This window comes from Scleropages formosus, chromosome 22 (genome assembly GCF_900964775.1).
Source record: "Scleropages formosus chromosome 22, fSclFor1.1, whole genome shotgun sequence".
NCBI classification, from domain to species: domain Eukaryota; kingdom Metazoa; phylum Chordata; class Actinopteri; order Osteoglossiformes; family Osteoglossidae; genus Scleropages; species Scleropages formosus.
Window position 1 is genome coordinate 5132835 of NC_041827.1, and position 27890 is coordinate 5160724.

Sequence of the window (27890 nt, forward strand, 5' to 3'; positions counted from 1 at the left end):
ATTGGTGCTACAGATATCCAGGAATGAATAAAACTGGTGATATCAGTCCTACTGAAGGTTTTTTTTTTTTTTGTGTGTCCACTGGTGCATTGTGTGCTGCAATTCTAACAGTGTTCACTGTTTTGGGATGAAGGAATGTCCTTTTGACAAAACTTTGGCTGATGGCCTTTAAAAATGCTGACTGGACTGTGAATGAAAGGCTTCTTTAAAAAAAAAAAAAAAAAAAACACCATTCTGTTAAATCAGTAAACTGTTCTGTTACACTCATATCCATTTGAAACTTTAAATTTATGTACTTACACACAGCTCAATTCACAATATAATTTTTGAAAAATGTTTTTTTTTAGAAACGTTACCACTTCTAGATTACTGTGGATCTCTTATGATTTAACTCTGAGTTTGTCATTGAGCAACATTACGGAATGCAAACAGATAAATAACACTGTACACAATAATCCAATACAATTTATAATACACTATCCAATATACAGTTTTCTGGTAAAAGCCAATAGAAAACACATTTGTTTGAAGGGCATATGGAAAAGGTCACAGTTACTCTCATGTATCCCCTTATATATATTCTGTTCATTACTTAGCCTTTCTGTTGGCTTTTAATATCAACCACAGTCATTAAATCTTTTCATAAGCTGTTCAAAATGCCAATTCAGTTTAATTAATGATTTCCTAAATTATGCCTCTTTTTCAGACCACAGCCGTAATTTGATAGTGAAGGTCTGTGTTTTCTACCAGAAAGTTGTTTTTGTATTTATATACACAGTACTGAAAGAAGGTATTTCAATTTTACAGTTTTTGCATTGGTTGTATCCACAATGTAGGGTAAAGGTGAATAAATATGATTCGACTACACTTCATGGGTATTTACAAATGTACTGAATCCTGCAGGTCTGTTTATGCTTAAATAAAAATTATGCATAACAATGGGGAGAGTACATGGTACATGTGGGGATGGGTAGTCATTAGTAGTTTTCAGTACTTAAGTTTAAAAGGATTTTGACAGCTGGGGATCCCATATGTGTTTTAACCGTGTCACCTGGTTCATTGCCCAAGGAAGCACTCAGTGGGACCTAGTCTCACTGTCCCCTCTCTGTTTTCTACCATATTTTGGGGTGTCTGCAGCCAGAACCCAGTACAGAAGGCCCCAGTGAAAGAGCCAATAACCCCCCACCCCTCAGAATACTACATTCAGCTGGGAGCTTTGGCCCTTTTGCTTGGCGCCTGCCATATGTACTGCCAGGCTCCACCTGGGTGCACCCAGGCACACCATATGGTCCCATGCAAATGTGAAAAACGTCTCTTCTCAGATGCCACATGTGCAGCACTTGAAGTGACTGTCTAATTCTGTCAACGGTCACATTTTGGCCAACCCTGTTCCCTTTGCACTTTCCTTCGCACAGTACCATCTGATGAAGCATCCACTTGATAGTTAGAAACCGTGTGAGCCTTCCTCCGTGTTCCTTCTTCCCCCAAAACTGCCATCAGTGGCCTTAATGAGTTGGCTTTGCTTGTTAGATGGGTGTCAATATATGGTCACCATTTGTCTTGATGGCTGTATGGTAGTGTGTTTTCTGTGATTCTATCCTAAAGTCTTTATTCATATACTATGTAATTAATTTATCATCCACAATACGTGAGAAAGTGTTAGGTTTTTCTTAAAACTGTGTCTTTTTGTGGTGTGCTAGTGAACTTTTCAGGATGCAGATCTGTTCTGGTCAACATCCTGACATTTTTAAATACAACATCACAAAGCAAAATTATTATTAATCTTGTGAGTTCCTGTAATTTCTTCAGGCTTCACAATCATGCAGTTCTACAGAACACTCTTCTCTGAGACAACTGACTGTGTAATATAAATTTACATGCAGGGGCTGGTGTGTTTGTCTTTTGATTTTCTTGTAACACCCTGTTGCTCTCAAGACTTCTGATATCCACGGCCAGAAGGTGCCCAAGACTGCATACTTAGTCCTGCATACCTAGCGTTTTTCACATAAAGAAACCACAAAACATTTTCTGTGAAACACAAAGTCAGGGAATTCTGTGGTGGCTCTGTTTGTTTACATTTGTATATGTAAACCTGCTACAAAACTGAGTGAATACCAGCTTTTTTTATTAAAATATGTATATTTATATGTAAAACAAAATATTAAACTATAGTGTTTTGCTTTATCTCTTTAATGAGATATTAAGCAGTTTTTTTCCTGTTTCAGGCACAATTTTTATCTCCCATTTGAACTATTCTGAATATGACCTTTCTTCATTCTCATCTAGGATCAAGTGTGATGTTCCATCAGAGTTATTTGTTCACATCTTTCCACCAGTCCTGAGCGTAAGGGTTTCATGGCATCCGTAATTAATTAAATTGTACAAATCAAAAAAGTAAATGATCCCTTTTGCCACTGCTGTTCTTTAGCATGAAGAAAAAGGCCACCGTGGAGCCTGCTACCTTTTCCCTGTTTCACCTGCTGTGAATGGCTGATTACGTACCACTGATGAGCAGATTTCATCATTCCCTGTCAGAGAGGGGCAACCACACCACTTGGATGATGGGCAGTTCCATTACCCAGCAGGCTGCTCCGTTTCTGCTCCAGCTTTGCTTCATTTGTAATTGGTCTTGGAGAAGATGCCCTGCCCTGGATGGGCCATTTAGGACTGCACGGCCATGACCTCAGCACTGTGCATCCCATCCGCAAAGCAACGATCTCAGCATGGCTGATTTCAGCTGTGTGGCTTTGAGATGTCTGTCTACGTCAGCTCCTAACTGCACAGTTGTGACCTGAGCATTACACCTCATCATTGTGCAGCCCTCACATTAACGTTGGCAGCCATAATTACAGAGCCTAACATCAACACTGTAGCTCATAATTGTGCAGTCCTGATCTGAATAATTCACAAGTTTTATCTTAAGCGTAGCTCATGACTGCAGGTCCTTCACCTTAACATATTAGGACGTGGCTTTAAACTGTGGCTTCAACCCTGTAAGTGCCCTGTAGGGACTGATTCTTTTTTACATAACAAGCTGCAAGGGTCAGAGTGTTGAAAGAGCATGAACGTGTAAATTTTGATGGAGCTTCTAGTAAATCACAGTATATCTATAGTCATTCTTTCACAATCCCAAGTTTGATTTCTTTGCATTGTATAAGGCATGCGGAATCGTTGTGATGAGGCTTTGAAAAGCATGTTTTTTGCTATTTGAATATTTCATTTAAGTGGAATTGATGTTTCTCGACTCAATGCCAGATAATTATGATGATTTTGTCGGAAGGGAGGTCTATTTTAGAATGTGAAAATTAGCAGTGCTTTTAAATCAGTGGCAAGGCAGGGAATCTGACAAGTGCGTAAGTGTGATGTCTTCTGTAGGCTGATGTTCATCACCGTACTGCTTTTGATATGGCCACTGTTGGTTGTCCCACCGAATTCTGCAGAGTGACATTAAACCTCTGCAATGTCTGGAAATTTCTCTGGCACAGACAGAGTAATCTTCACCTTCAGGAATCCGGGCTTCAGTGGTTAGACACTAGAATTAATTGGAGTCGTTGGTCTTCAGGGTGCTGCATGTGAAGTTCAAAGGCCTGAGAAATCTCTGGAACAAATGAGGTGAGCACAAGAAATGTCAGGCTCAAGGAGCTAATGAGAACTTTGTGTCTCTGCACAAAGACTTGCCTTTTTGAAGGGATTATTTTTTTTATTATTCTTTAAATGTGTAGATTTAATCTACTTTTTCTTACTGTTATTTCATTATGAGCTAAATCTAAGTGAAAGAGCAAGATTAGGTGGCTTTCATTGGTTGTGTAAAAGCACAGTGTGGCGCGGCCGTCTCTAATGGCCTCCTTATGAAAGGGATGTTTTGGTGGATATTCGTAACCTTGTCTTCCTGTCGTCATGGGCAGCCTCTAAGATCTCTCAGCCAGACAGAGGGAGAGGAGAGTAATCTGGGTTTTTTCAACCAGCGGTTGAGGTTTGATTGATCATTCTGTGTGTGTGTCGATAATGTGGGTGTGCATTGTGAGTGTACCTACACTTAAGGTGCAGAGCAACAGGGGGCCTGCAGTGTGTGTGTGGGGAGGATTGCTGTTGTATTTCTTAACTCGTGGTTCCTTGAATGGCACTGGTGGGTGTAATTCAAGGGGGCTCTCCAGCAGCAGGAAGCTGCCTTCCAACAGCCTCTTGGAGAGGTTAGATAAACAGTAATGAATTCCCTTTGTCTCTGGTTGTGTGTTGTGGAGGTGGGCTGTTGAGTGTGGCCTGGGGCTGCCGGGGATCGACTGGTTGCAGTTCTCCATTAGAGCACGGCGCCAGCACTGGAGACCTGTGTGATGGAGAGGCTGGGACCGTGTGCGATGCTGTCTGTAGGTCTCACTAAGGCTGTGGAACATGCTGAGTCTGAGATCTCCTGTTAGACGAGAGTGGCTCTGTATTGTCTGTCTTTTTTTTTTTTTTTTTTTTTTTAAACAAACATGTCAATATTTCCAACTGCAGTGAAAGTACTGGTGCGATGCTCTCGTGTATCTCTCTTCTTCATTACACCTCTTTTTTTTTTTTCTTATTATTTCTTTTCATCTGCTATAGCTTTTTACATGTTATCGGTGAAGACGTTGTGAATGGGGGAAGAAATCATGAAAAATGGACATGCACATTCACACTGAGATGCCTGCTTCCCCACAAAAGCAATAAACCGGTGTGTTTTCTTCACTAGTATAGCATATTTAAAGTGTTACTTCAGTGGCATCTGTGTTATTGGATTAGCCCCTCATGCTGGCGTTCCCAGCGAGAGCTGTCTGGTTCTTCATTGATAGCGGCTTGATCTCCTTTTCTCTCAGCACCCTCTCCCGTTGTCACTGCTGTGTTGAGTACAGTTCATGGACACTGTACACCTCAAGTTGGAATATTCGCCCACATGACCCCCCGCTCACAGCTGCTCATCTCTGTGCTGTCTGTGACCCAGTCTCAAGTCAACTTGAATGCATTGAAGTCCATAATCAGTGTCTAAATCCCACCACTGCTTGGCGTTGGGCCCTGTGCTGTCACTCAGGATTGGACCGCGACTGGGTGGGACAAATAGTACATTCGAAACACAGCGGGAGAACTTAATCTAAAATGAAATGCATTTGACAGAACATTTGAAGAATTTTTCTATTGCGAGAATTTTCATACCATTTGCTGTCATGCTCACTTATTCCATATTTATTGTCATGTTGATAAGTATGTATATGCTTTGATCTGTGTTTTTTCCAAGTTCTGTTTTTCAAGTATGGATGACAAAAAAGCAAACTGAAGGTTAAAGTGTAATATAGGTGTACAGATGCAATGCTAAATTCTGTAAGCGTCCTGGGTCAAGGGAGTTTTTTGAAGGCCGTAGATCAGAAAAATGAACCTGAAGAAATGGACCATCAGGAGGAAGGAAAAAAAGAAGTTTTTTTTCCGTGACAGTGCTCTGTCCAGGAAAACTATAGAATCTAATTACATGTTTTGTTCTGACTTCCTTGTAGTACACAGCAAGAATACATCTAACCACAATTTGGTGTAGGATCTTTCAAGCACAAAGTACTAAACTGAAGCCATTTCAAGGCAGAAATGAGAAGGGTCATGCAATAAATTTACCAGTTTTCAAATACAGATGCGCTTTATTGGCGATTTTATCAATTTTACCAAAAATGTTCAGACTATTAATGAAAATTTTAAAAGTAGGGAATAGTATGTTGACAGTATTTAACTACATAAAATCACTTTGTGCAATAACTATGTACAACTACTGTATGTCTACTACCTATAAATATGTGTACTGTATATAAAAGCAACAAGCAATGTTCCCCAAACCGCACTGGGAGGCCAGGGCTGCTGTGGAAAGCATTTCCTGAGGGATCATGTCAACGAAATGCAGGGAGGTGGGCAGGTTTATTATGGAATTTCCTTCTGATCCTGTCATTCTTGTGACACTGGAGGCGAAAGTGCAGCTTTTCACCAATCTCTCCTACCTGACAGTGAACACACATCCTAACTTAGTGTGGCGGCGCGGTGTGTATATATCACCCCTTCTCCGTGACTGCTGTGGACATCCAGCCTGCGTTCGGCCATGATCTCGCTCCCTTGTATCTCCAGTAGATGTGAGGTGTTGAGTAACATTGTACTCCTTGTTTAAACCCCATTACCGCTGTAGATGCTCCAGAGCTGGGTCTTTCTATTCTAGTGTTCCAGCTATAAAGATCTGTCCCATCACATATGTCAAATAAGTATACCAGGTTCCAGTCATTAGTAACATACTAGGGTTTACCACTCCGGTTTACAGTGACATGCTGTGGTTGACTACACACACATTAGGGTTTACAGTTCTGGCCTACATGGATAAATAAATCAGCCTGAGTGTTGTTTACAATTCGCTTTATTTACATGAACTCTTGCTGCATTTTGTTGGCTCATGGTTCAGGCAGCAGTGTAAGACAGCATGTCTTACCCGAACCCGTATAAACTGTGACATATTTCGCATACAGTATCTTATTTCCTGCCATTATCAACGGCGACATTGTCACTCTTTGGAATCGATAACTAATAGCCATATCCTGTACATGTTCATCATGACTTAGATTAAAAAAAAACTTTGCCGAAACACTTTCTTCTATATCTGACAGCCATTTAATGAACTATAAGTATTTTTCGGTTTGTGCATCATTTCACTGGAGGTATTTACAGTTGTAAAGCCCTGTTCAGGTATGTGTAGAGTTAGACGTGTCAGCCTTGCACTATTGCACCACCTAGCTGTCAAGTTAGAATGGACACTGGTTTTCCCACACTTTACCTTGTTTCTGATTTACATTTATCTAGCTGAGGCTTTTATACAAAGGGGTTCACAGTGTTAAGGTACTTGCAATTAATTACCCATTAATACAGCTGGGTATTTTTTTTTTTTTTTTACTGGAGCAATTTAGGGTAAGTACCTTGCGCAAGGGTACTACAACTGGAGGTGACCTTTGGGTCGAAAGACAGCAGCTCTGACCGCTACACTGTCAGCTGTTCTAGCTGCTGGATTTATGCATTCCTTTAGTCTTGGCAGCTGTCTCCCTTTGTGAAGACATTGCCTTCCATTTAAAGAGCACTGACAAGCACGCAATACATGTCCATCCAACATGGAGTAATTAGCAGATATCATGTACAGAAAGTTTTGAATTTTTTAATGAACTTCATTTATAAAAGTGAAAACATCCTAGTTGTTTCATGCTGAGTAGGGTGTAGGGTCAGATCGTACTGCGTTCACCGTGTGTTTTAAAAGGAGCTCTTAACTCCCCCCCCCCACAGGTTCGTCGGGACACCACAGGCAGATGCCAGCCACTGATCTCTGCTTCCAGACAGACCTCTCGAGCCTGATGGATTTCAGCACTCCGGACTCATCCTTGGACAAAGGTAGGATGTCGCTGGCTGCTCGGCCACGTGCCTGTACCCGGGTCACACTGGAATGGGGCCAGACCAGACAGTGGCTCTCATGCAGAGGCTCAGCTGTGGGTGAGAACCCAGGAGCAGAGCTGTTTATTCCGCAAAGGAAGAGCGCTTATGTTTCATAACAATTAGCTTATATTTTTCCACAGGAGCGACGTGAAATTTCTAACCTACAGCAGAGTTAACCGGTTTATTCACATCTGTTTGCAGGACACAGTCAGCTGAGTTAAATTGTGGGTATTTGGGTGGGTGCACACTGGGACTTAGACCTACAGGCATTTATTTTTCTTTCAGTTGCTCAGGTTTTGGGCTTTCCTTTCCTCAGCTGCCCCATGATTTAGCAACTGCTGTCATGTGTTTTCCTTTGTCTCATTGCTTTGCATTGACCTGGGTGTGTCTTCAGCTGATTGAATCTTGCAGTCACTTTCTTTCATTTTGTGTAAAGCATCTCTGTAAATTGCCTTGGACAAAGAAGTCAGCTCAAAAAAAATGAAAATGGATTGTGATGATGATAACAATAATAAACTTTTCTTTTGAGCTGACTCCTTTATCCAAGGCAACTTACAAGGATAGTCCCTGCAAAGTTGTTGTTATTATGCAAATTATTGGGGGCATCTTGTAGCATAGTGGTTAGAGCTGCTGTCTTTGGACCCAAAGGTTTCTGGTTTGAATCCCACGTTCTGTTGTAGTATCCTTGGTCAAGGTACATTCCCTGAATTGCTCCAGTGAAATTACTCAGCTGTATGAATGGGTAAATAATTAAGTAGCTTGACATTGTATGTTGTTTTGGAGGAAAGCATCAGATAAATGACTAAATGTATAGCACTTAGCGACACAGCTAGATGCTTGCTGGAGCTGAGCACAGTGTGTAAGAAATTGCCTTCTGTGATCAGACTCGTAGCGCTTATCTCAGATGAGACACCGTGCTGAGTGTCACTGCCTATAAAGCAGGTTCACTACTTCTGTAGCAGTCCTATACTCAGAACTCCGGTGCCAGATCGCTCCTGTAATGTATCTAAGAGTGCTCTCAGCTCACAGTTCCTGTGTCACCAGCACTTCGAGGAGCTGTTAAAAGGCTCCTCTGCCTCTAATCCACAGAAGCGTGCCGCTGTGCTGGACTAACAGATGGCCGGTGGTCCTGCAGTCCCTACAATTAAGGCCCTGGTAGGAGCCTCCAAACTGCAGGGCTTCTAAACTATGAGATGGGAGAAGGTGGGGCAGGAGAGGGAAAAAGAGAGGCGCACAGAAAGTCCAGATTTTACCTTATAGGCAGTGTCTCCTTGGACGTTTGGACAGAAATCTCATAGCATGAAATTCTATATATTCCGTATACATTCCTCTAAATATATTCCAACTGCCCGTGCTCCCAAAGGGCGCTCCCTTCAAGGTTTAAGGTTTATTGTCATAAGTAGAAGTACCGTGTACAGGTACCATGAAATTCTTGTTTAAGTGCTTCTCCACAGACTTTGAACTAAAACAATAGATGGTACTCCACAAAAACAAAACAATAAATAATACCAATAGCAATAAATAACAATAGACAGCAAGAGTACTTAAAAGTGAGAATACTTACTGACAATGCAAGTAATGTGCTGATGTGCTTGGAGGGAACAGTCCAACTCTAGCTGCAAAAGGTGGCACATCAATCAGTGTTGTATGCTCTTATAGCAGTGGGGCAAAATCTGTTCCTGTACCTAGCAGTGTGGGTTCGAATAGACCTAAGCCATTTTCCAGACAGCAGAAAAGAGAAAAGTGCCCATGCGGGGTGACTCTGATCCTCCATGATGCGCATAGTCTTTCTGAGGCAGCGTGTGGTGTAGGTGTCCTGGTGTCCTTGATGATTGATCGTGTAGAAAGTGGTGAGGACTGTAGCGGACATCCTGACTTTCTTCAGGCGCCTGAGGAAGTGGAGACATTGATGGGCCTTTTTGATGGTTGATGCTGTGTGCTCAGTCCATGTGAGATTGGTAGTGAGGGTGACCCCTAGGAATCTGAAGCTGTTGACCCTCTCTACAACGTCCCCTCCTATGTATATGGATGCATGAACCGTATCCTGTTTCCTGAAGTCAGTCACCAGCTCCTTAGTTTTACTGACATTGAGAGACAGGTTGTTGTCCTGGTACTGCTCTCCCAGGAGCCTCACCTCCTCTCTGTAGGCCGTCTCATCGTTGCTGGTGATCAGACCCACAGTGGTGGTATTGTCAGCAAACTTTATGATGGTGTTGGAGCTGTGACTGGCCACAGTCATGTGTGAACAAGGAATACAGCACTGGGCTCAGGATGCTCCCCTGTGGAGTGCCAGTGTTGAGGATCAGTGGGGGGGAGGTGTTTCTGCCAATCCGCACACGCTGGGGTCTGTTGGTGAGGAAATCCAGTATCCAACTGCACAATGTGGTACTCACTCCCAGTCCTAGCAGTTTGTGGATCAGCTTGGTTGGGATGACAGTGTTAAATGCCGAGCTGTAGTTCACAAATAATAGCCTTGCACAGCAGTTTTTATTGTCCAGGGGAGCCAGAATGGTGTGAAGGGTATGTGATATTGCATCTTCAGTGGCTCTGTTGTGGTGGTAGGCAAACTGCAGTGGGTCCAGAGTGTCTGGGATGGTGTCCTTAACATGTCCCAGCACCAGCCTCTCAAAGCATTTCATTGCAATGGGGATCAGTGCCACTGGGCAATAGTCATCAAGGCAGCTCACTTTGTTCTTTTTAGGAACGGGGATAATGGTGGTGTTTTTGAAGCAGGTGAGTACACGGTTGAGCTTTTTAAGGAGGTGTTAAATATGTCCGTGAAGACAGTAGCCAGTTGCTCGCTGCATGTTTTTAAAACTTGTCCTGAAATTCCATCCAGACCAGCAGCTTTGCGGATGTTGACTCGGCTAAAAGTTTTTCTCACTTGTGCTGCAGAGATGGAGAAATTGGAGTCATGCAGCCCTACGGGAGCTCGTACTGGGGGGTCTTTGTGTATGAGTTCTAAACGGCCATAAAATGCGTTCGGTTCCCTTCGAGTAGGAGCCGTGAACCTTGTATGAGGGACCGTAAGGAGGTGAGCACCACTTGGGGGGTTTCAATAGGCTGGTCTGAGGTGAAAAACAGGGGTTCCTCGAACCGAGGACAAATTTTGTCCTCCTGTACTTAGTGATTCCTCTCGCTGTGTGTCGATGTTCCAGTAAATATTTGGCATGGAAAGCTTCCAGGCATCATTCTTTGCCCCATTGGAGCCCAAACTTGTGCTCACTGCAATATTCCTTGATGGATTCTGTATATTTTCCTCTGTGTAGATTCCATATGTTTCATTTTCTTAACATTGCTGGTTTGTGGTAAATAAGGAACATTGGTTTTGATACCACTGATATAAAATCTTTATTGGAGCAGGTATTATATCAGTTAAGCACATGGATTTGTAACCTCAAGGCTGTCGATTTAATCTGTGGTATCTCTGAACAAGGTACTGTACCTACTGAATTTCTAATAGGCCCAGCTGCATAAATGGGTAAAATACTTAATGTTTCTTTGAATAAAAGTAGACAGCTTACCAGCAAATTGTTTTACATGACTGCACTTTCTGTAACTTTGTTTTATAATTCTGTTAGGTAAAGTAAAAGCAATAAACCCCATTTTCATTTTAAAATTGAGAGTGAAAGGAGAAATACAAAGGAGGAGAAATGGAAGAGATTGGACATTCATAGAGACAAAGAGAAGTTCAGCACACAGAATTTATGGTGGTGCCCGGCACAGCTGACACGTGTGGTTGAGGAGAAGACAAGATGCTGCCATAGAGAGACAGGGCCTTTGTGTGGAAACTGACATGTTTATGAGAGAGACTGATCATCGCACGGAATCCGACACAATTGTTAAACTGATCATTATGTGAAAACTGACACAATTCTGAGACTGATCATCACGTGGAGTCCTGCAATTATTAGACTAATCATCATGCGGAATCACACACAATTGAAACTGATCATCATGCGAAATCTAACAACTGTGAGAGACTGACCATTGCTATGAGACACCGGCCTTGACTTTACATTTACATGTATTCATTTAATAGATGATTTTCTCCAAAGTGACAAACTTCTCATTGAAAATACAATGCGTGCATTACATTAGCAGAAAGAGACATAGCTGCGGATGTGATTAAGTACAGTTACTTTGTTTCCTTCACCATATACACCAACATTCAAGTTCGAGTTTCAAGTTTACTGTCATTGGTACAAGTACTGTGTACAAGTATCATGAAATTCTTCACACTCATCACACATTCATCACACAAATGATCAAGTGACTTAACCCTTTAGGCGTGTCTGCCTGCCTACCTACTGAGAAACACTCTGTGGTTTTATAATCGGAGAAAATACAAGCTGGCGCATGGCAGTTCAACACACTTTCTGTTTGCTCCAGCGTAAGGCCTTGTGAAGACTTCAGCTGAGATGTCAGAGACTCGTCTTTGCCTTTGAAAAGTAATGATAAGGGATAATTGGGCGTTTTTGCGATAAGCCTGTTGGCCTTGAGATTAAAGACTTGTTCCTGTGGTTTTCCTTACTGATCCTCCTCCACTCTCAATTTTTTAATTACATGGAATATGAATGATTCCTTGGAGGTGCTGCACACACATCTGCTTCCTGAAGGGGGGGCTGCTGAGACTGATTGCAGAAATATCGGCAGTCAGTCGTTAGTGACATTCAATTCGATTTATTTTCATAGTGCTCTTCTCACACAGGGCCACAGAGCGTTGAGCAAAGGATCAGAGACATAATACAAATAACAGGTTGGCTATACCTCAAATTACTACAATAACTATGTAGTTATTAAAGCTGTAAGTGAGCCTACTGGCCGCGGAGGAAAGGAACAAAAAAATCCCAACGAACAGGAAAGGCAGCAAAAAACTGCTGGGGTCGAAATGCCAGTGACTGCCCCTCCGAGGCATTCTAGATTTAAATTTAAAAAAAAAAAAAATGAAAAATCTTAAGCAGTTGTTTATTCATTGTTAGACGCTGGTAAGATAATGTCTTGTCCAGGGTTAGGTCTCATCCACCATGGTATGCAATCATCAGCTTCCATCAACGTGGACTGCCGAGATCGCAGCCGGCCTTCTCAGAGTAGCTACGTTTATTCATTTAGCTGACATTTCTTCAAAGTGACTTACAGAGTTTAGCCACTTACGGTTATTTACCCATTTATGCAGCTGGGTAATTTTACTTGAGTAATTTAGAGTAAGTGTCTAGCACAAAGGTACTATAGCTGGAGGTGTGATTCAAACCTGCACTGTGTGGGTTCAAAGGCAGCTGGTCTAAACACTTCGCTACCAGATGCAGTTACCAGTGGATCAAATGAAGCCAATAAGGATGAAATGTGGAACAATATTAATTGTAGAAGTAGGGAATTTAGCCAAAGATATGTAATCACAGAGTAGTCATTTTCTTACACATCACCATATGAACCAGTGTATATTACATGAGTAGCTGCATGTAGGCTTTTCCTGTGTTAGATGAATTATTAAAAATTATTAAATATAATAAATACATTCCTGGAGCACTTAGTCATTCACCAGTGTAATGGCGAAGCTCGTAAGCAAAGAGTGAGTAGGACGAGCACGAGAAACACACTGCTGAACTTGACGTGTCCTGTATTTGTTTCAGAAGGGAGGGACGAGACATTTCCTGCCCCTGGGGGATGGGATAGCAGTGATACATGCTTTGTCTTCTGCGTGTCTCTTTCTGAGATGACTTTGGCACATTTCTGTGACTTGTGACAGAAGAGAAGGAGTCATCATAAAGGCACACCCAGTGTAGAGCAAGGAAATGCTGTGGCATCTGAGCATCACTGCTCACTTATCCATGTCATATAACACTTTATTTCTTTTTCATAGCAGGGCTCTGCGTAGAGTGTGTGGTCATGGAGTAGAGCTAATCACCAGGCAAATCACTGAAACCTAATCTGAACTTGCAGCCTGATACTTGTGCTCACAGTGAAACGGGTAACTTCTTCCCTGTTAGGTTACCTTTATCAGGGTTGACACAGCCCTGAATAATGCTGTTACGCAGAAAAGAAGAAGCGTTGAAAGGGGTTAAAGTAATACAGGCGAAATCTTCTTGTCCTAAACTTCCCTTTTTTTTTTTTTTTTTTTTTTTTAACTACATTTAGTTGGCACTTCTGCAACGCAACTTCGAACGTTAATCTACTTAAGATTATTTAGCCGTTTATACAGCTGGGTAATGGCAATTTTGAGTAAGTACCTTGCTCGAAGGTACTACAGCTGGAGGTGAGACTCCAACTTGCGACCTTTAGGTCCGAAGGCAGCAGCTCTAACCACACTGTTATCATCTGCCTCCCTCTACTAATTTGAAATTGTAAAGTTTGTGTTCTTGTTTATCCCAAAAAGCAGCATCAGCTAGAAAATGTTCACTGTCAATAACCATTTATCCCGTGGCAGAGTTGTGGCGGTCCAGAGTCTGTTCCGGAAGCATGTGCCAGTCAGGGTACATCCTACACAAGACAGCAGTCCATTACAGTGTCGACAGAGACACGCACGCTCACACTGTAGCCAAGTAGGAGTCATGAATTCACCTGAACCTCATCCCTTCAAACTGTGGGAGGAAACCAGAGCAAATCCAGACAATTGGGAGATCCTGCCAGGTCCAGCCTGCTCTACACAGACTGAGCAGGAATGTATTATTTTGAAGCCCAGGTGCTGCAAGATACCCCTGCTAACCACCATGCTTCAGTGACACTTTATACTTGGTTTACCTTTTTTAATACTATGTGGTGCAGTCTTTTTGCCTGAGAAGCTGCCTGTTAGTTTTGTCTGACAAGTGAGAACAGAAATAGCTTTCAACTACTGCGGAACCCTTTATATCCTTGATCCATCAGTGAAAACTGCATTAGCTTGCTATTGATTGGTCATGAGGTTCATCAGCAACTGAAGATGCGAGCGAAAACAGTGTGAGGGCCGTGATGGAGGGACCATGTGTCCAGTAGGCGGAGCAAGAACCACAGCGTAGTAACGCACACCTGTGTTGAAACCTGAGAAGCACCTTTCACTCTCTTTGCTCCACCTCTCAGTTAGCCAGCATTCCTGTGTGTGTGTGTGTGAGTAAGCGAGGAGGAGGGAGGGGGAGAGCAGCGGACGAGGGGTGGGGTGGAGTGGAAAATGCCTGACAAACAGGTGGGAGCGTCTGAGAACAGGTGAAACGAAACGGAGACGCTGTTGCAGGTGCGAGTGAGAGGAGGGCAGGACACTTCCTGCTGCCTGGGCGGTGTTGGGTGGCGAAGGCTGAGAGTTGTACGCATTTAAACCAGGTCAGTGCTGCGTGTGAGCTGTGTGTACCTGGTGCGGGGACACACATCAGGAGTGCTGGAGGTGGAATACTTGGAGGATTGTGCTGCGTGGGACATGAAGTCAGACAAGGAGGAGGGTCGGCCTGGTGAGCACGGGTACCGGGAGGGGCTGTCTGGTTTAAGCCAAGTTTCATTCCAGCGAAACTGGGCAGCTGGGAATGTAGTGGTCAGAGCTGCTGTCTTTGAATACATCGGTTGTAGGTTTGAATCCCACTTCCACCTGTAGTACCCCTGAACAAAGTACTTATCTTAAATTGCCTCAGTAAAATGACTGTTTAAAGAGGTAAATGATTGTAAGTAGCTTAACATTGTAATTCACTTTGGAGTGAAAGTGTCAGGTAAATAAGTGTAATTAAGTGCTGGGGAGTGATGATCCCTCAGGATGAAAGCTGTTGGACTATGGCTGTTGAAGATGTATAATCCAGAAGTTGTGTGTCTGAATATAATGGGTCCTGGTGATATTTTATTTGAGCAAATCGCGGGTGGCACTTAATGGATAAAACATTCAGAATTTGTTGGTAGGGAAGTAAGGTGGAGTGCAGTGCATCTCGCATGTGGCAGGAGCTTTTTGGCCGGTGCACTATCACATATAGTGAGGCTGAAAAGAGACTTTGACCCAGTCGTACTCTGTTTTATCATGTCTTTCAAGTGAAAGGTAGGAGCTACAAGTTACAAGTAAGGGAGTGTGAGACTAAGCCACTGTTTGCTGTTGGAACCAATGAAATTCATATAAAGACCACATTTTGTTTCACTATTTGTGTAGCCTGGTCTGACCTTTGACCATTTCCCACAGAGAGACTTTTTCAGAGGCTCTTGTTTGTTTAGGGAAATAACACTGAAGTTATACTGTATTTTTCCTGGGGTTATAATGAAAAGGGTTTTCAGTGGCAAGAATAATGTAAAGAAGAAAACAGCCTGTTTTGCATTTGGCTCTCCTTGGCTTTCAAGAACCAGGCCTCTTAAAGGGAAGTATCCTGAAAATACTTTATTTTGAATAAATCCTGCTTTTTCAGCAAAAGGAAAACCGTTTTGTAGATATGTGCCCTTTTGGCTGAAGGTGCCCTGCTCTTGCTTTAAACACAGTTACCGCATCCCTGTCCCTCACCCCTCTAAGGGACACTGCATAGCTGGGACTGTGGCAGTGTGTGGGACGCTACCTGAAGACGACCCCGCGAGTCCTGCGTTTATTTTACTGACCTCAGACCATCCACCTGGCGAGAAAACATGCCATGGTGGCTGTGGCCTCAGTGTCCCGAAGGACTCGTCACTCTCGGTCCTCTCTTGTGTGAACCAGGGAGGTTTACAAGGCTAACTGGGACTTAGTTTTCCCATGTGATGACAGACATTGTTTAAAAATCAACCTACAGTTTTCACCCACTCGCCTAAAGCAGCTCTCATCCTGATGAGATGTTCTCATTGAGCTGGTCACTGTGAACAGTATTCAATGCCTCACACATTTATATTTATTCATTGCCGCTGACACTTTTCTCTAAAGCAGCCTACAGTGTTAATCTGCCTACAATTATTTACCCATTTATACAGCTGGGTAATTTTACTGGAGCAACTGAGGGTAAGTACTTTGCTTAAAGCCACTACGGCTGGAGGTGTGATTCAAACCTGTGCTCTCTGCATCCAAAGGCAGCTGCGCTACCCACTATGCTACTTGCTGTCTCGTGTGTACGCAGCAGGGCTACATTTAGGGTTCCGATATAACTCTCATGGTAAAGGGCCTGGAGGGAGAGCAGATGACAAAAACTAAAACTTAATACCAGCCTTCATTTCAGTCCCAGTGAATGGCGAATGGCATGTTATAAGCATCCGGCCTGAGTCAGATTACAAACCCAAAGGTGTGTGTTGTTCAGGTGGTCATAATTATTTGGCTTCTTTTTTATCCCAGAGTATTTCTTTTTGTGCACTGCACCCAAGTTAATGTGTGTGTTTTACTTCGGAACATGCAAAGTAATGTAGGGCCAGTGCAAAGCGTAGTCGTGAGTGTTACCTGGCACTTAAATGGGAGCCCCTACTCCTGCTGTGTTACCCTTGAGCAAAATATTTTTCCTAAATTATTCCACTATAAATTGCCCAGCTGTATGGGTAAATAAGTAATTAAGTAGCTTAATATTCAAACCTCATATTATAAGCTGCCTTAGACAAAGCTGTCAGCTTGGCAATGGACAGTAGTTATTATTATTATTATTATTATTATTATTATTATAATAGCTGTAATAATAACCCTATTGCCTTAATTCCTCTACTGATGTTTCAGATTGCCTTCGTCGCAAAGAGGAGATAATAAAGAACTCAGTAATCAGTAAATGAAAGAACTTATTGAGTTTCCTGGAGTGTTTTTAGCAATTGTAGATTGTATGTGCAGCCTCAGCAGTGTGCAGAGTGCAGTGTGTGGTTACTGCTACAGTAACCAGTCTGCGATTCACTGTGCTTTAAGATTTAGCACTCCTGGGTCAAGCTTTGCTACCTGTGTTGCACCTTTTTGGACCTACAATGGGATGGAGTGTTTTTCCCAAACACTTAATGCTGTTTTCTTGTCCTGAATCTTTTAGTCTGTCCTGGTCACATTGTTGCAAATCCATTGTTCTACACTGGTATGATGCAGTAATTTGTTGACATACCTGCATTTGTGTGATTACTTTCCACAGCATTGGGGAAGGTGAGGGACGACTGACTCAACACATGTGTCCTCGGTCTAGAAAAGGACACCCAAATGAGACTGCAGTTTTATTCTCAGCTCTTATTTTCTGCCTGTGCAGTCTCAGCTGTGAATGGATTTTCTCTCGATAAAACATGACTGTGCACTCTTTGTCCTGAGCCTTTCCAGGAATTGACATATGGCCTTTTGGGACATTGATGAGTAACGCCTTCCTGTTGGCTTTTCAGACGTCACTCCGGTATTTACTCTTGACTGTGCTTAGTTTATGAAACAGTGCGGTCCCTTCTGTTGACAAAAACAACAGATTACAGTGAATGTTTTCATGTGTTAAGAATTCATATTCCTCCGCCAAATGGGAATACTTGTGTCTGAGCAATTGGGAGGAACACTGGTTCTATGGATGTACGTTGGGTGGCTTCTCTGGCTTATTACATTTGCTCCTTCAAGTGGTGTCCTGAGTCAAATGTTTCGCTCTTGGTTGGGCACTTGTTGCCAGATACTCACTGGCAAACTGTTGGGTTTAGTTGTTAACCCCCCCAGGGTCGTACTTTTGCCCATCATGTAACTATTGGCTAAGTCACTTGACTGGGCTATGACTCACAGATGGATTTTTTTTGCCAGGTTGTTGACTCATCCAGGCCCCCTGCCACTGTTGCTGGTTTTCATAAATAGTTTTAGCCTACAGCTGTGACATTTTTCATCTAAATACATTCATATCAGGTTTTTTTTCTTTGCATCTTCTCAATACTTTATCTAATCTGTTAATATGTGCTTTTGCCCTTGGCCTTTTCCTCACACTCACTGCAATCGGTCAAGATCATCTACCATGATAACAATAATTCCATCAGACATAGGAGTTTTGAACTGAAACGAAGGAAGATGCTTCTTAAAGATTTAGTCGTCATTTTTCCAAATGATTTTCTATAGAGGAGTGTGTTTGCTCACATGTGTTCATGTGTTGAGGTTTTTGCATGCCTCCACTGTTTCATTTCCCCCTGCTAGCCTACACTACCTATGGGTGCCATGTAATGTGGTATTTTTCTTCTCTTTTGAAACAGGATCGATCTTTACCCCTCAGAATATCTCTCTATGCTGAATATTAGCAAATAGATTTCTATCTATGCAGAGTCAATAAAATGGTTAACACATTTGTACCTGGTAAAAGTTTGAGTGAAATGATGGCTTTTTTCCTGGGCAGAAAGGATCAGTCGACCAGTTTTGTTTTGAGTGTCTGGAGTTCAGCCGTCATTGTGCCATTGTCTGTATGAAGTCCTAAAATAGTCAGAAAAGACATGCCTTACTTGTGCTTGCATCATGTTGTGTGCCGTATGAAGTTCAGGTGATGTAGCTGCCCCATGTTTGCCATTTCTGTACTGCTAATGGGTTGTATATGAAAACAAATGTATTTAGCTCATATACTAGCTAACACTAATACGTGTGATGTTTTGAAAAATGTTTTGTAAAATGCACTCGGACAACAAAATAGTTACCAACAGATCTTTGAAAATGTTTTTAAAAAAAGTAGTTGAACAGACAATCATCTACTTAAATTCCATCACGACAAGCTGTATGTTTTGCGTTCATGACATGACAAACACTTAGTTTTTTCAAAAATGTTTACAGTTTTTAAAAAAATGCAGTTTTGCTTTGGTTCAACCAAAACATTTTTTTTCTATTAATTGCGATTACATTTACACAAAATAATTTAGACTGCACTCAGAGTTAGTGCTTAAAGCAACAGGCACATAAATTTAGAGCACATACTAACAGGTTATAAACAGAAATAGAACGTCTGTATGCATGTAAATCTTAACGAGTGAGGAATTTTGAGGCAGTGGGTTTACAGATTTTTTTTTGTAATGGTAGAACATATTCTGTTTTCTTTTGTAACAGAGGACGCTCATCAGTCCCATGAGGGACCAAGGCCAAAAAGACATTGATTGCTCTCATTTCAGACAAAGGACCATGAAATTACATTAGGAGGTAGACTTTCACAAGGCAGATTAGGTGTAGGGTTTGAGGAGCTCATTAAGTCAGTCTTTTGTGATAGTACTGAGTTCTAATTCCCGGTATGAGCCGTATTGGTGTAACTCAGTACCAGACACTTGAATCATTTGCCTGCTTTAAGAAAAACTTACTGGACAGTTGAAAACATTTCACCAGCCCAAACACCAAAAGCTACAACTGTAATCTTGAACTTTTAAATAAATCCCATTCCTTTTTTGTGCCGTTTGCTACTCCTTTTGTTTGACTGCATCTGCCTGATCTTGCATGTAATGTAAACATAAGAATCTCTAAATAAAATGGTAATGTTCACTGAAAAGCGATTAAAATAATTCCTTCACTGATTTGCACAATACCTATTGAACAAGATTTAAATTTATCTACAGAGGTATGCATTTCTATTTTTATTGAACTAATCATATAATATGCTCATTCCATCGGTAAAATCATGGTTCCAGTCAATAATCTGTCTGTACTGCATTTTTGTTATCATTATGTTGCCTCCAGGTTCTCATTCCAATTTGGAGAAATATATAATTTTGGGACACCCAATCACTGTATTCCCCACACACCTCTACACACAGGGAGATCATTGGCAAAGCCATAATGCTCATTAAATGTACTCAGGCACATGCAAACATGCACAAGTATTCTAACAGCTGAAAATACACTCCTGGTACAAAAAGTCTACCCTAAAACATTACAACAGTGACTTGCAGGAACTGAGATGATGTTCACGGAGCAGATGAGAACAGCCTTATAAAGTATTGCAATTATTTTGCAAGCATATTTCAGAAGTGGAAAAACTGGGTTACAGCAATGCATGCTTTGGGATATTTATGTCAGGAGAACAGTTCAGGATCAGTGCTTTAAAATAGACTGACTTTGTCTCTAGGAGAAAAAATGTCTACATTTTTGTCTCTGTTCAGCAGTTGTTTTTGGGTGTTTAAGGTGTTCTTGAACCTGCACAAGTTCAAACAGCATCTGTGCCCTCTGTTTGTAGGGCTTGAATTGCATGCAAATGCTCATAATAGTGTAAAAGAAGAACCCTTTTTTTTTTTTTTTTTTTCCCTCTGCTCAAAATATCCTCTGCGGTATGGTAAATGAATTGAAACTGAAAGATATATCAGGTTTTTTTATTGATAAAGACGCACGAAATGTTCAAACTTTTGCATGAATTCTTTCATACAAGTCTTATGTTAAGTATTCCATCCATCTTTATTGATCTCTTGTTGTGATCAGGGTCTTGGTGGTCCAGAGCCTATCCCAGAATCACTGGGCAAAAGGATTAGGATGGTACATCCCATACTACATTCATACACTGTAGGCAGTCTAGCATCGTCAGTTCACCTGAAGTGCATGTTTTTGGACTAGGAGGAAACCAGAGCATCCGTAAGAAATTCACAGGAAAAACATAGAAACTCCATACAGAGTGAGCCAGATTTGAACCTGTCCTCAAATAGCCCAGACACTAAGAAGCAGCAGTGAAACCCACTGTGCCACCTTGCCACTTGTGACACGTAATGTCCTGTTCTTATCCATTGAAATAGGCCTGCTTCACTTGATAGTCCTTCTTTTATTGCAGACATCTTGTAGAAATATTGACGTTACTCCAGATGGAGAATGTTCTGCTAATGCTGCTCTATGATGTATGAAAGAAAATGATAGGGTACTATCAAATTGAAAAACTACTGTACATATGTGTATGCACACACATTACAGTTGCAGTCTGGAAAAAGGTCTCCAAGGCTTTTGACCATCAACTCTGTGCTCACAGTTCCCTGCCACATGCAGTTATAGAGCTTTGTAGACTTACACACTGTATAATGCTGTAAAATGCATATCTGTACAAGTGGTAAATACTGTCATTTATTTTGACTCTCCAGGCATTGGAATGAACTTCTAGGATTCTCTCTCACTCAGGATGAGTATAGGCACCCTAATATGCCTTGCTCACTAACTGAATGTGGAGGATAAAGTTAGTAAACACTCCCCCCCCACACGCGCACACACGTTGCTGTCGGAGGTTATAGATAGATCCCTGTTTTTCTTCTCCCTTGCTGCCTTTGTCTCTGTAAGATATCAGCTGTGCAGTCCCTCTAATCGAGCACCCCTAGTTTCCCCGTCACCCCCCCCAACACACATTTTCCCTCTATCCCCCCCGGCACAACAAACGGATTGTTCTTTTCATCTAAATTGACTTCATAATCCTCGGAGCAGCCAAGCTCTGTGCGCTGCCATTCATCAGGCTGAAGGGATGGCGATTCGGGGACCTTCTGATGGATTTCGTCTTCACTGAGTGTAAAGAGGGGGTGGGGCCTGGCATCGTAGCTGGAAGGGGGTGAGGGCAGGCAAGAATGTGTTCATAATGATGGTTAATGATCATTGTGTAACTGTGTGGGCGCGATGCTCTCGTTGAGCTCCATTAACATGACTGCGGAGGGCGTGAGCCCTTTAGCACTGCGCTGCCTTGCCTTGCGCTCTGACATTAAGGATGAGGACTTTCATCACCTTTTCTGCACTCAGCATGACAGCTTTTCATTTGTTACACTTCTCATAGATCTCTTGTCTTTATAGGGCTGTGTGACTGAGAGACCCTTGGGGTCTTTTCCATGTTAAACGGAGAATAGATGGCCTGCCTCAAAACAGCTCTGGTAACTCCAGTGTTGTACGAATTCATCTTATTTTACTTTGAGTGGTGTGCACCATGGGGTAATGTGATGATGCCCATGTTTCTTTGACCCTGTCATTCCTGACACATCAGGAAGTGTAATGTGTGTTAAAACAATGTGCAAGTGTATTTCACCAGCACGTGTTCTAATATACTTCCTGTACTGGATTGGATGATTTTATGAATTCAGCATATATAATACTCACCAGATTATAGCTTTTGCAGATTTACATTTATTCATTTAGAGGATGCTCTTCTCCAAAGTGACTTAGTGTTAATCTGCCTACAATTATTTACCCATTTGTACAGCTAGGTAATTTAGGGTAAGTACCTTGCTCAAGGGTACAGCAGCTAGAGGTGGGAGTCAAACCTGCATCCTTTGCGCCCAGGGCAGCTGCACTAACTACTACACTACCAGCTGTCCCTACATTACTGAACAACGAACAAATGCACTGTCATTTTGGAGAAAATCAATGTTCAGAGACCGAAAAAAAGTTCAGAAAATAATTGTATCTTCAGGATCTGATTTGTGGGCTGACGTCATATGCACAAGTTTACTGTGTGTGCTGGAAGCCGGGTTACAGAAATATTCCCTTGCGCAAACTATTTGCCCTGGTCAGGCCAGAGAAATACTGAACCCTTTTATTCTACGACTGCCTCGTATGTCAGGCGTTCAAATCGCAATGTTTAAAGGTCGTGAGGATGGCTGAGGGGTTGGTCTTCGTGGGCTCGTTTTTGCCCAAACCAGCACATTTCTCCGACAAGAGCAGACAGTATCTCCCTGCACAGTGAGCATCTGTGCCGCAGCAAGCATCCGTGATTAACACACATGAGAAAGGGAATGTGCTCCACTCTTCTGTTGAGCCCTGTTGGGTCTTAAAGAAATCGATGAGAAAAATCCATAGACTGATTAGTTCCCCAAGTGGATTCCATAGATCAGCAGTAAGAGAGACACCAGTCTGTGCCAGAAAACGCAGGAAAGCAGGTGTGTGCTTTATGGCTGTTTTGCATGGTCACCGAACACAAGCGGCATTACTGTGTCTACTTGGCAAGAAGTTCCTTTTAAAGATTTTGATGTGTACCGTAACGTTGTTCTTAAACTCTTGTTTATTATGATGGTTTTGTACTAATTATCATTAACAGTGTTGCTGTCATCAGATGGTGTTCATTTATGGTGTTTTGGCAATACTGTATTGGAGTGTTGTGTATTTGACATGCTGATGAAATGCACTATGAATTAGACATTCCGAAGTCTGAATTTGACTCGACGCCTGATCTGATTCTTTACTCAGGTCAAATTTGTTTCCCAGACAGAAAAGTGGTGTTTTTTCAAAGCCAGAAATGGTTTTGGAGTTTTGCCTTCAAAAAAAGAGAAAAGCCATGGGGTCGTGAGAAAGCTGCATTGGAAACATGCGGAGGGAGCACTCCTGACATAATTCCGCATCTACTTTCATCCCATTCACATCTCATAAACATGCTCAGTCCTCAGAATGACCTGAGTGTGAAAGTGTGTGCCAAGAGTACTGAAAAGGTCACAATCTCAGTGAGTTCATCCACCCCCCCACCCCCCCAAAAAAAGTGAGTCTGACAGAGCACAAAGCTGGAATTGTTTACTGGAATGTTCCCTGTGATTTGTTTTGGCATTATCAAAGACACAAACGGGAGGTCACCAAACAGTCAATAGCCTTTGCTTTCTTTTTTCTGCCCGCTTGCTTTGCTTTAAGTCAAGACAACAAATGTGCCTTTGTTTTGTCTGTTTGCATAGTGAAGCCCTCAAAGCACCCAACATTTTTTCCTGACATCTTCAGTTGCCAGACATGAAAAAGCTTTAAATCCATTAACATTAGGCTCGTTCTTTGTTTGACAACACTGGACCTCAGTAAAGAGCAATACTTTTACTTCAGTATTGCAATATTTCAGCTGTCAGTTCCACTTTATCCCTGTGCTTTATGGCCGAATGTGAAGGGATTTGTTAGCCGCTGCTCCTTGGCCCCAGGATCACACACTTGTCGTACCCCTGTACTTCTTACAGACAAGTCATTCTGTTACGGCGAAAATTCCAGGTGCTTAGACCATCTTAACTATTATAAGAATGATAATTTAGTTTTGCAGCACAATAGCTCTGAAAAGGGTTCATACATTTTCGGCCTTTTTGATGTGTGAAAATCGAAACCCATGATTATGGATTTATGTCAAGCTGAGTTTGTACTTCCCGCTCATCAGAACTGAATTTGGCTAAATTGATTTGATTTAACTGTCTGTTAAGTCTTTCTTTGAATGGAACAGCTCAGCACACATTTGGTATGTGTTTGCCAGCTCTTAACCAGTATGTAATTATGAGCAAATTAGAAGTTATTAATGCTCATGACTTACAGCAAAGCTTTCTTATTTAGCAAGATCACAAGAAAGCCTGACAAACCACTCTGGCTGTTTCTTAATGTGTTTCTATGGAAACATAATGGCAGCTTTACTGTCTCTTCTTTTCTCTAATGATCCTTAATGATTGTATACCAATCAACTGCACAAATATTTTGGGTTATGAACCTTTTATAGGATGGAATTGGGTGATTCTGTGAAACACTAACTTGCAATAGAGAGGACAGAATTATTACTGAGGAGTAAATTCTGTTTTCTGTAGTATTGCTATGTTGTGTATAAGAGCTGTAGACTCAGCAACAGCTCTGTGACAGTGCTCCTGGGGCAGTCATTGACATGATTTGTAAGACCCTTTGGTCTTCACTGTATGCCTCTAAGTTTAACCCCAAATGCTGTAAAGTTATGAGCGCATATGACCTGCACATCAGGCCCTGCAAACTTGTCACCTCACTGTCCAGCAGTCATCGCTTGCAAAACAGGGGTAAGTTCCAGAACCCCGGCCCACTGCCCTAAAATCTAGCCTCGGCATCTGGTCAACCAGTGATGCACGAGTGCTGGGGAATTGCAGCAATACTACCATCACTCCTCGAGTTTATCAGATGCTCATTTGCTGAAGTTACTGCCATTATGCAAATGGGTCTGTTAAACAGTCATTTCCATGACTGAAAATGGGTTTTCCATTTGCAGTGTGTTGCATGAATAATTGTGAAGTGCATGCAAATGCAAAGGGCAGCAAAATAATAGATGCACATAATTATAATATTTGCTCTCCTTGATCATTAACTGTAACCTCCCAAATGTTCCACCTTATTATCTCAGACAAATTAGCGTTTTATTAACAAACTAGAAACATTTATGCCATTTAAAATGATAGAACACAACTGCTGAGCTTCAAATGCTGCGTTGTACCTACAGGATTCCAGAGGTGTTCTCTGTGGGAATAAATGATCTGGGTGGCATGCTTCTTCAGAGTTAATGCGCAGAGGCAACTATCTGGAAGAGTATATTTCTGCTGTGAGTCAGAAGCAAGTTGTTTATATCAGAAAACAGACGAAACACAACCCAAGGTTATTGGAAGTAGGTGATTTGACTTACTAGTTTCCAGTTCAAGTCCCAGAGTGCTGTTCTGCCTTTGAGCAAGATGATACTTCTGAAAATTTATGATCTTAGGGAATTCATTTTTAATTTATGAAGGTGGTCGTGTGACATCTACAGTAAAATTATTTGCAGAGTTTTCTGTAAGATAATTGCTACAATGGAGGTAGCTTGTAAGATCATTGTGTTGTCAGTTGATCGTGAAATACATTCCCACTGAGAATACTCTCTGGAAAAGAGTTATGTGAGATATGTCAACAATTGGGAGTATTCTGTGACTTCCTTATACAAAAGTCAAATGACTCATCACTACATAATGTGACTGGAGATCTGCAAAAGTTAGCCACGTGTACATACCACTCTCTTTCATCACAGTCAACTCAAAGGATTGTCATCAATGTGCATTTCATTGGTTTAAATGGAGCAGGTCTCTAGTATAGGCTTCATTTAATCCCTCCCAGCAACATGACAGTAGATCTGCCTGTTTGGTGTGATTGGATTGCAGAATGATGACTTTTTTCAAGTTGTGCAAGTCTACAGAATGCAGTGCTTGAATGGACAGCAACTGACATGGGGCTCAATGCAACCTTAGGTTAGATTACATCAGTCAGATTTTCTGGAGGGGTATCACAATTAAAGCAGCTAGGGGTTCCTCTACCCCAGCTTTAGGTACCCGCAGTAGAGTTCAGAGCCCAGACATTATATCACTGTCATTGGATCGTCAGGTTGTAATCACTGGACCTTTATTGTATTGTCACTCAACCATTCAGTAATTTTCAGCCTGACTATTACCATATTACTTTTGTAGAGTCAGGATATCATAACAGGGCTAGCAGATCATTATCCCTTGGTCATTCTTCCTTTAGAATGAGTCCAGTCTTCTGTGTATCTCCTGAGCTCTGATTTCTTCCAGTCTTGTTCTACATGGTCATACTAATAAAAGAGGTCCAGGCCTAAGATGGAAGTTCCCTATCTGACCCCCAGATGGGGCAGCTCATGTGCTGCCTGCAGAAGGAAATCTATAAAGTATGTAGTGGTAACAGTAGATGGTTTGGCTTGGGAAGATCAGTCAGACTGCTTTTGTGTAAGAGCAGCTAAGAGGTAAAAATTTTGCACCCAATGGATCGTGTGGTGTGTCTGCCCAGCACCAAAGAACCTTCCACATTACTGTTAACCCAACTTGCTTGCTCGTCTCCACTGCTTCGTAGCAGTCCCGCAACGTGACTGTTTGTCTTCAGCTTCTGCAGTCGACTGTACCAGCTGCAGACAGCAGGGAGTGTAGCAATTAGTGCTGCTGTATTTGCCCCCAAAGGTCCCAGGTATGGTCCTCACCTCTGGCTGCAGTATTCCTGAGCAAGGTAATTGCTTTAATATTACCTAAATGTGTAAATAATTGTATGTAGACTGAGATTGTCAGTTGCTTTGGAGACAAGAATGAGTAAATATAAAAATCATAACTCCTCTATTAAGTTTGCAGAAGAAGAGGTTAACCGTATAGAATGGCCAGAAGTTTATAATATAAAGAGGTTTGTAAAAGCCTTGTTTTTCATGCTGGAATTTATCTTGACTTCAAGCCATGCCACAAAGAACTAGCCACTCATTAGGTCTTGAGTAGTTTGGCTTTTCACTAGAAACAACAGAAAACTGACAGGAAAACTTGCCTGGAAGGGTTACGAGTTAGTTTAATTTTTGTAGGGCACAAATCCCACATTTTCTTTTACAGCTCTGGAATCTGACTGATATATGTTCTAGGAGTTTCGAGGATTAATTGTAGACAAAGACAAGCGTACAGTGTATACCCCAGAAGACGACATCCTTTTAAAAAGCACTGGTTTGCAGCAAGTTTTCTCAGACTTTTTACTGTTTTTATTGGTCAGATCCTACTCTCTATCCTGTCCATGGTTAAACTATCTCAAGTGTCTTCTGATTTATTATTACCTACTCAGTAACTGTACAACCTATATGTAAATTCACTGACTTCTTTGCATGAGATGTTGCACAGTCGTCTTTTTTCCTTTATTGTTATCCAGAAAAACATTGTGTTTGTGTGTACCGTCATTGGAATGACACATTTCCTGCTCTAATGTCCCATGGGGTATATGAATAAATAAGTATATTAATTAATTTAAAAGTTATTTGAAACCTTGGATGACTCTGAGTGTGCCAAGCCTGTGTCTCACTGTTGCCTACAATACAAGTAGACTCAAAAACATGCGTGATGCTCATTTCACAGCTTTTTTCCGCTTGTTGATATGAGTTCTTCTACACTTCCTTGACTTATGCAATCAAAAACTG

General features: G+C 41.8%; 1 protein-coding gene across 4 annotated transcripts in view; it reads left to right on the forward strand.

Moving 5' to 3' along the window:
* kaznb (kazrin, periplakin interacting protein b) overlaps positions 1 to 27890 on the forward strand; it is a 162749-nt gene that overhangs the window by 120639 nt on the left and 14220 nt on the right. For 3 of the 4 annotated variants that reach the window (XM_018725249.2, XM_018725250.2, XM_018725251.2), the window contains one exon: positions 7306 to 7410. In XM_018725249.2, coding sequence (XP_018580765.1) covers positions 7306 to 7410 — 105 coding nt within the window. Of the gene's footprint in view, positions 1 to 7305; positions 7411 to 14649; positions 14868 to 27890 lie in introns of those variants that run through there. The other variant, XM_018725252.1, reaches the window with a different exon arrangement.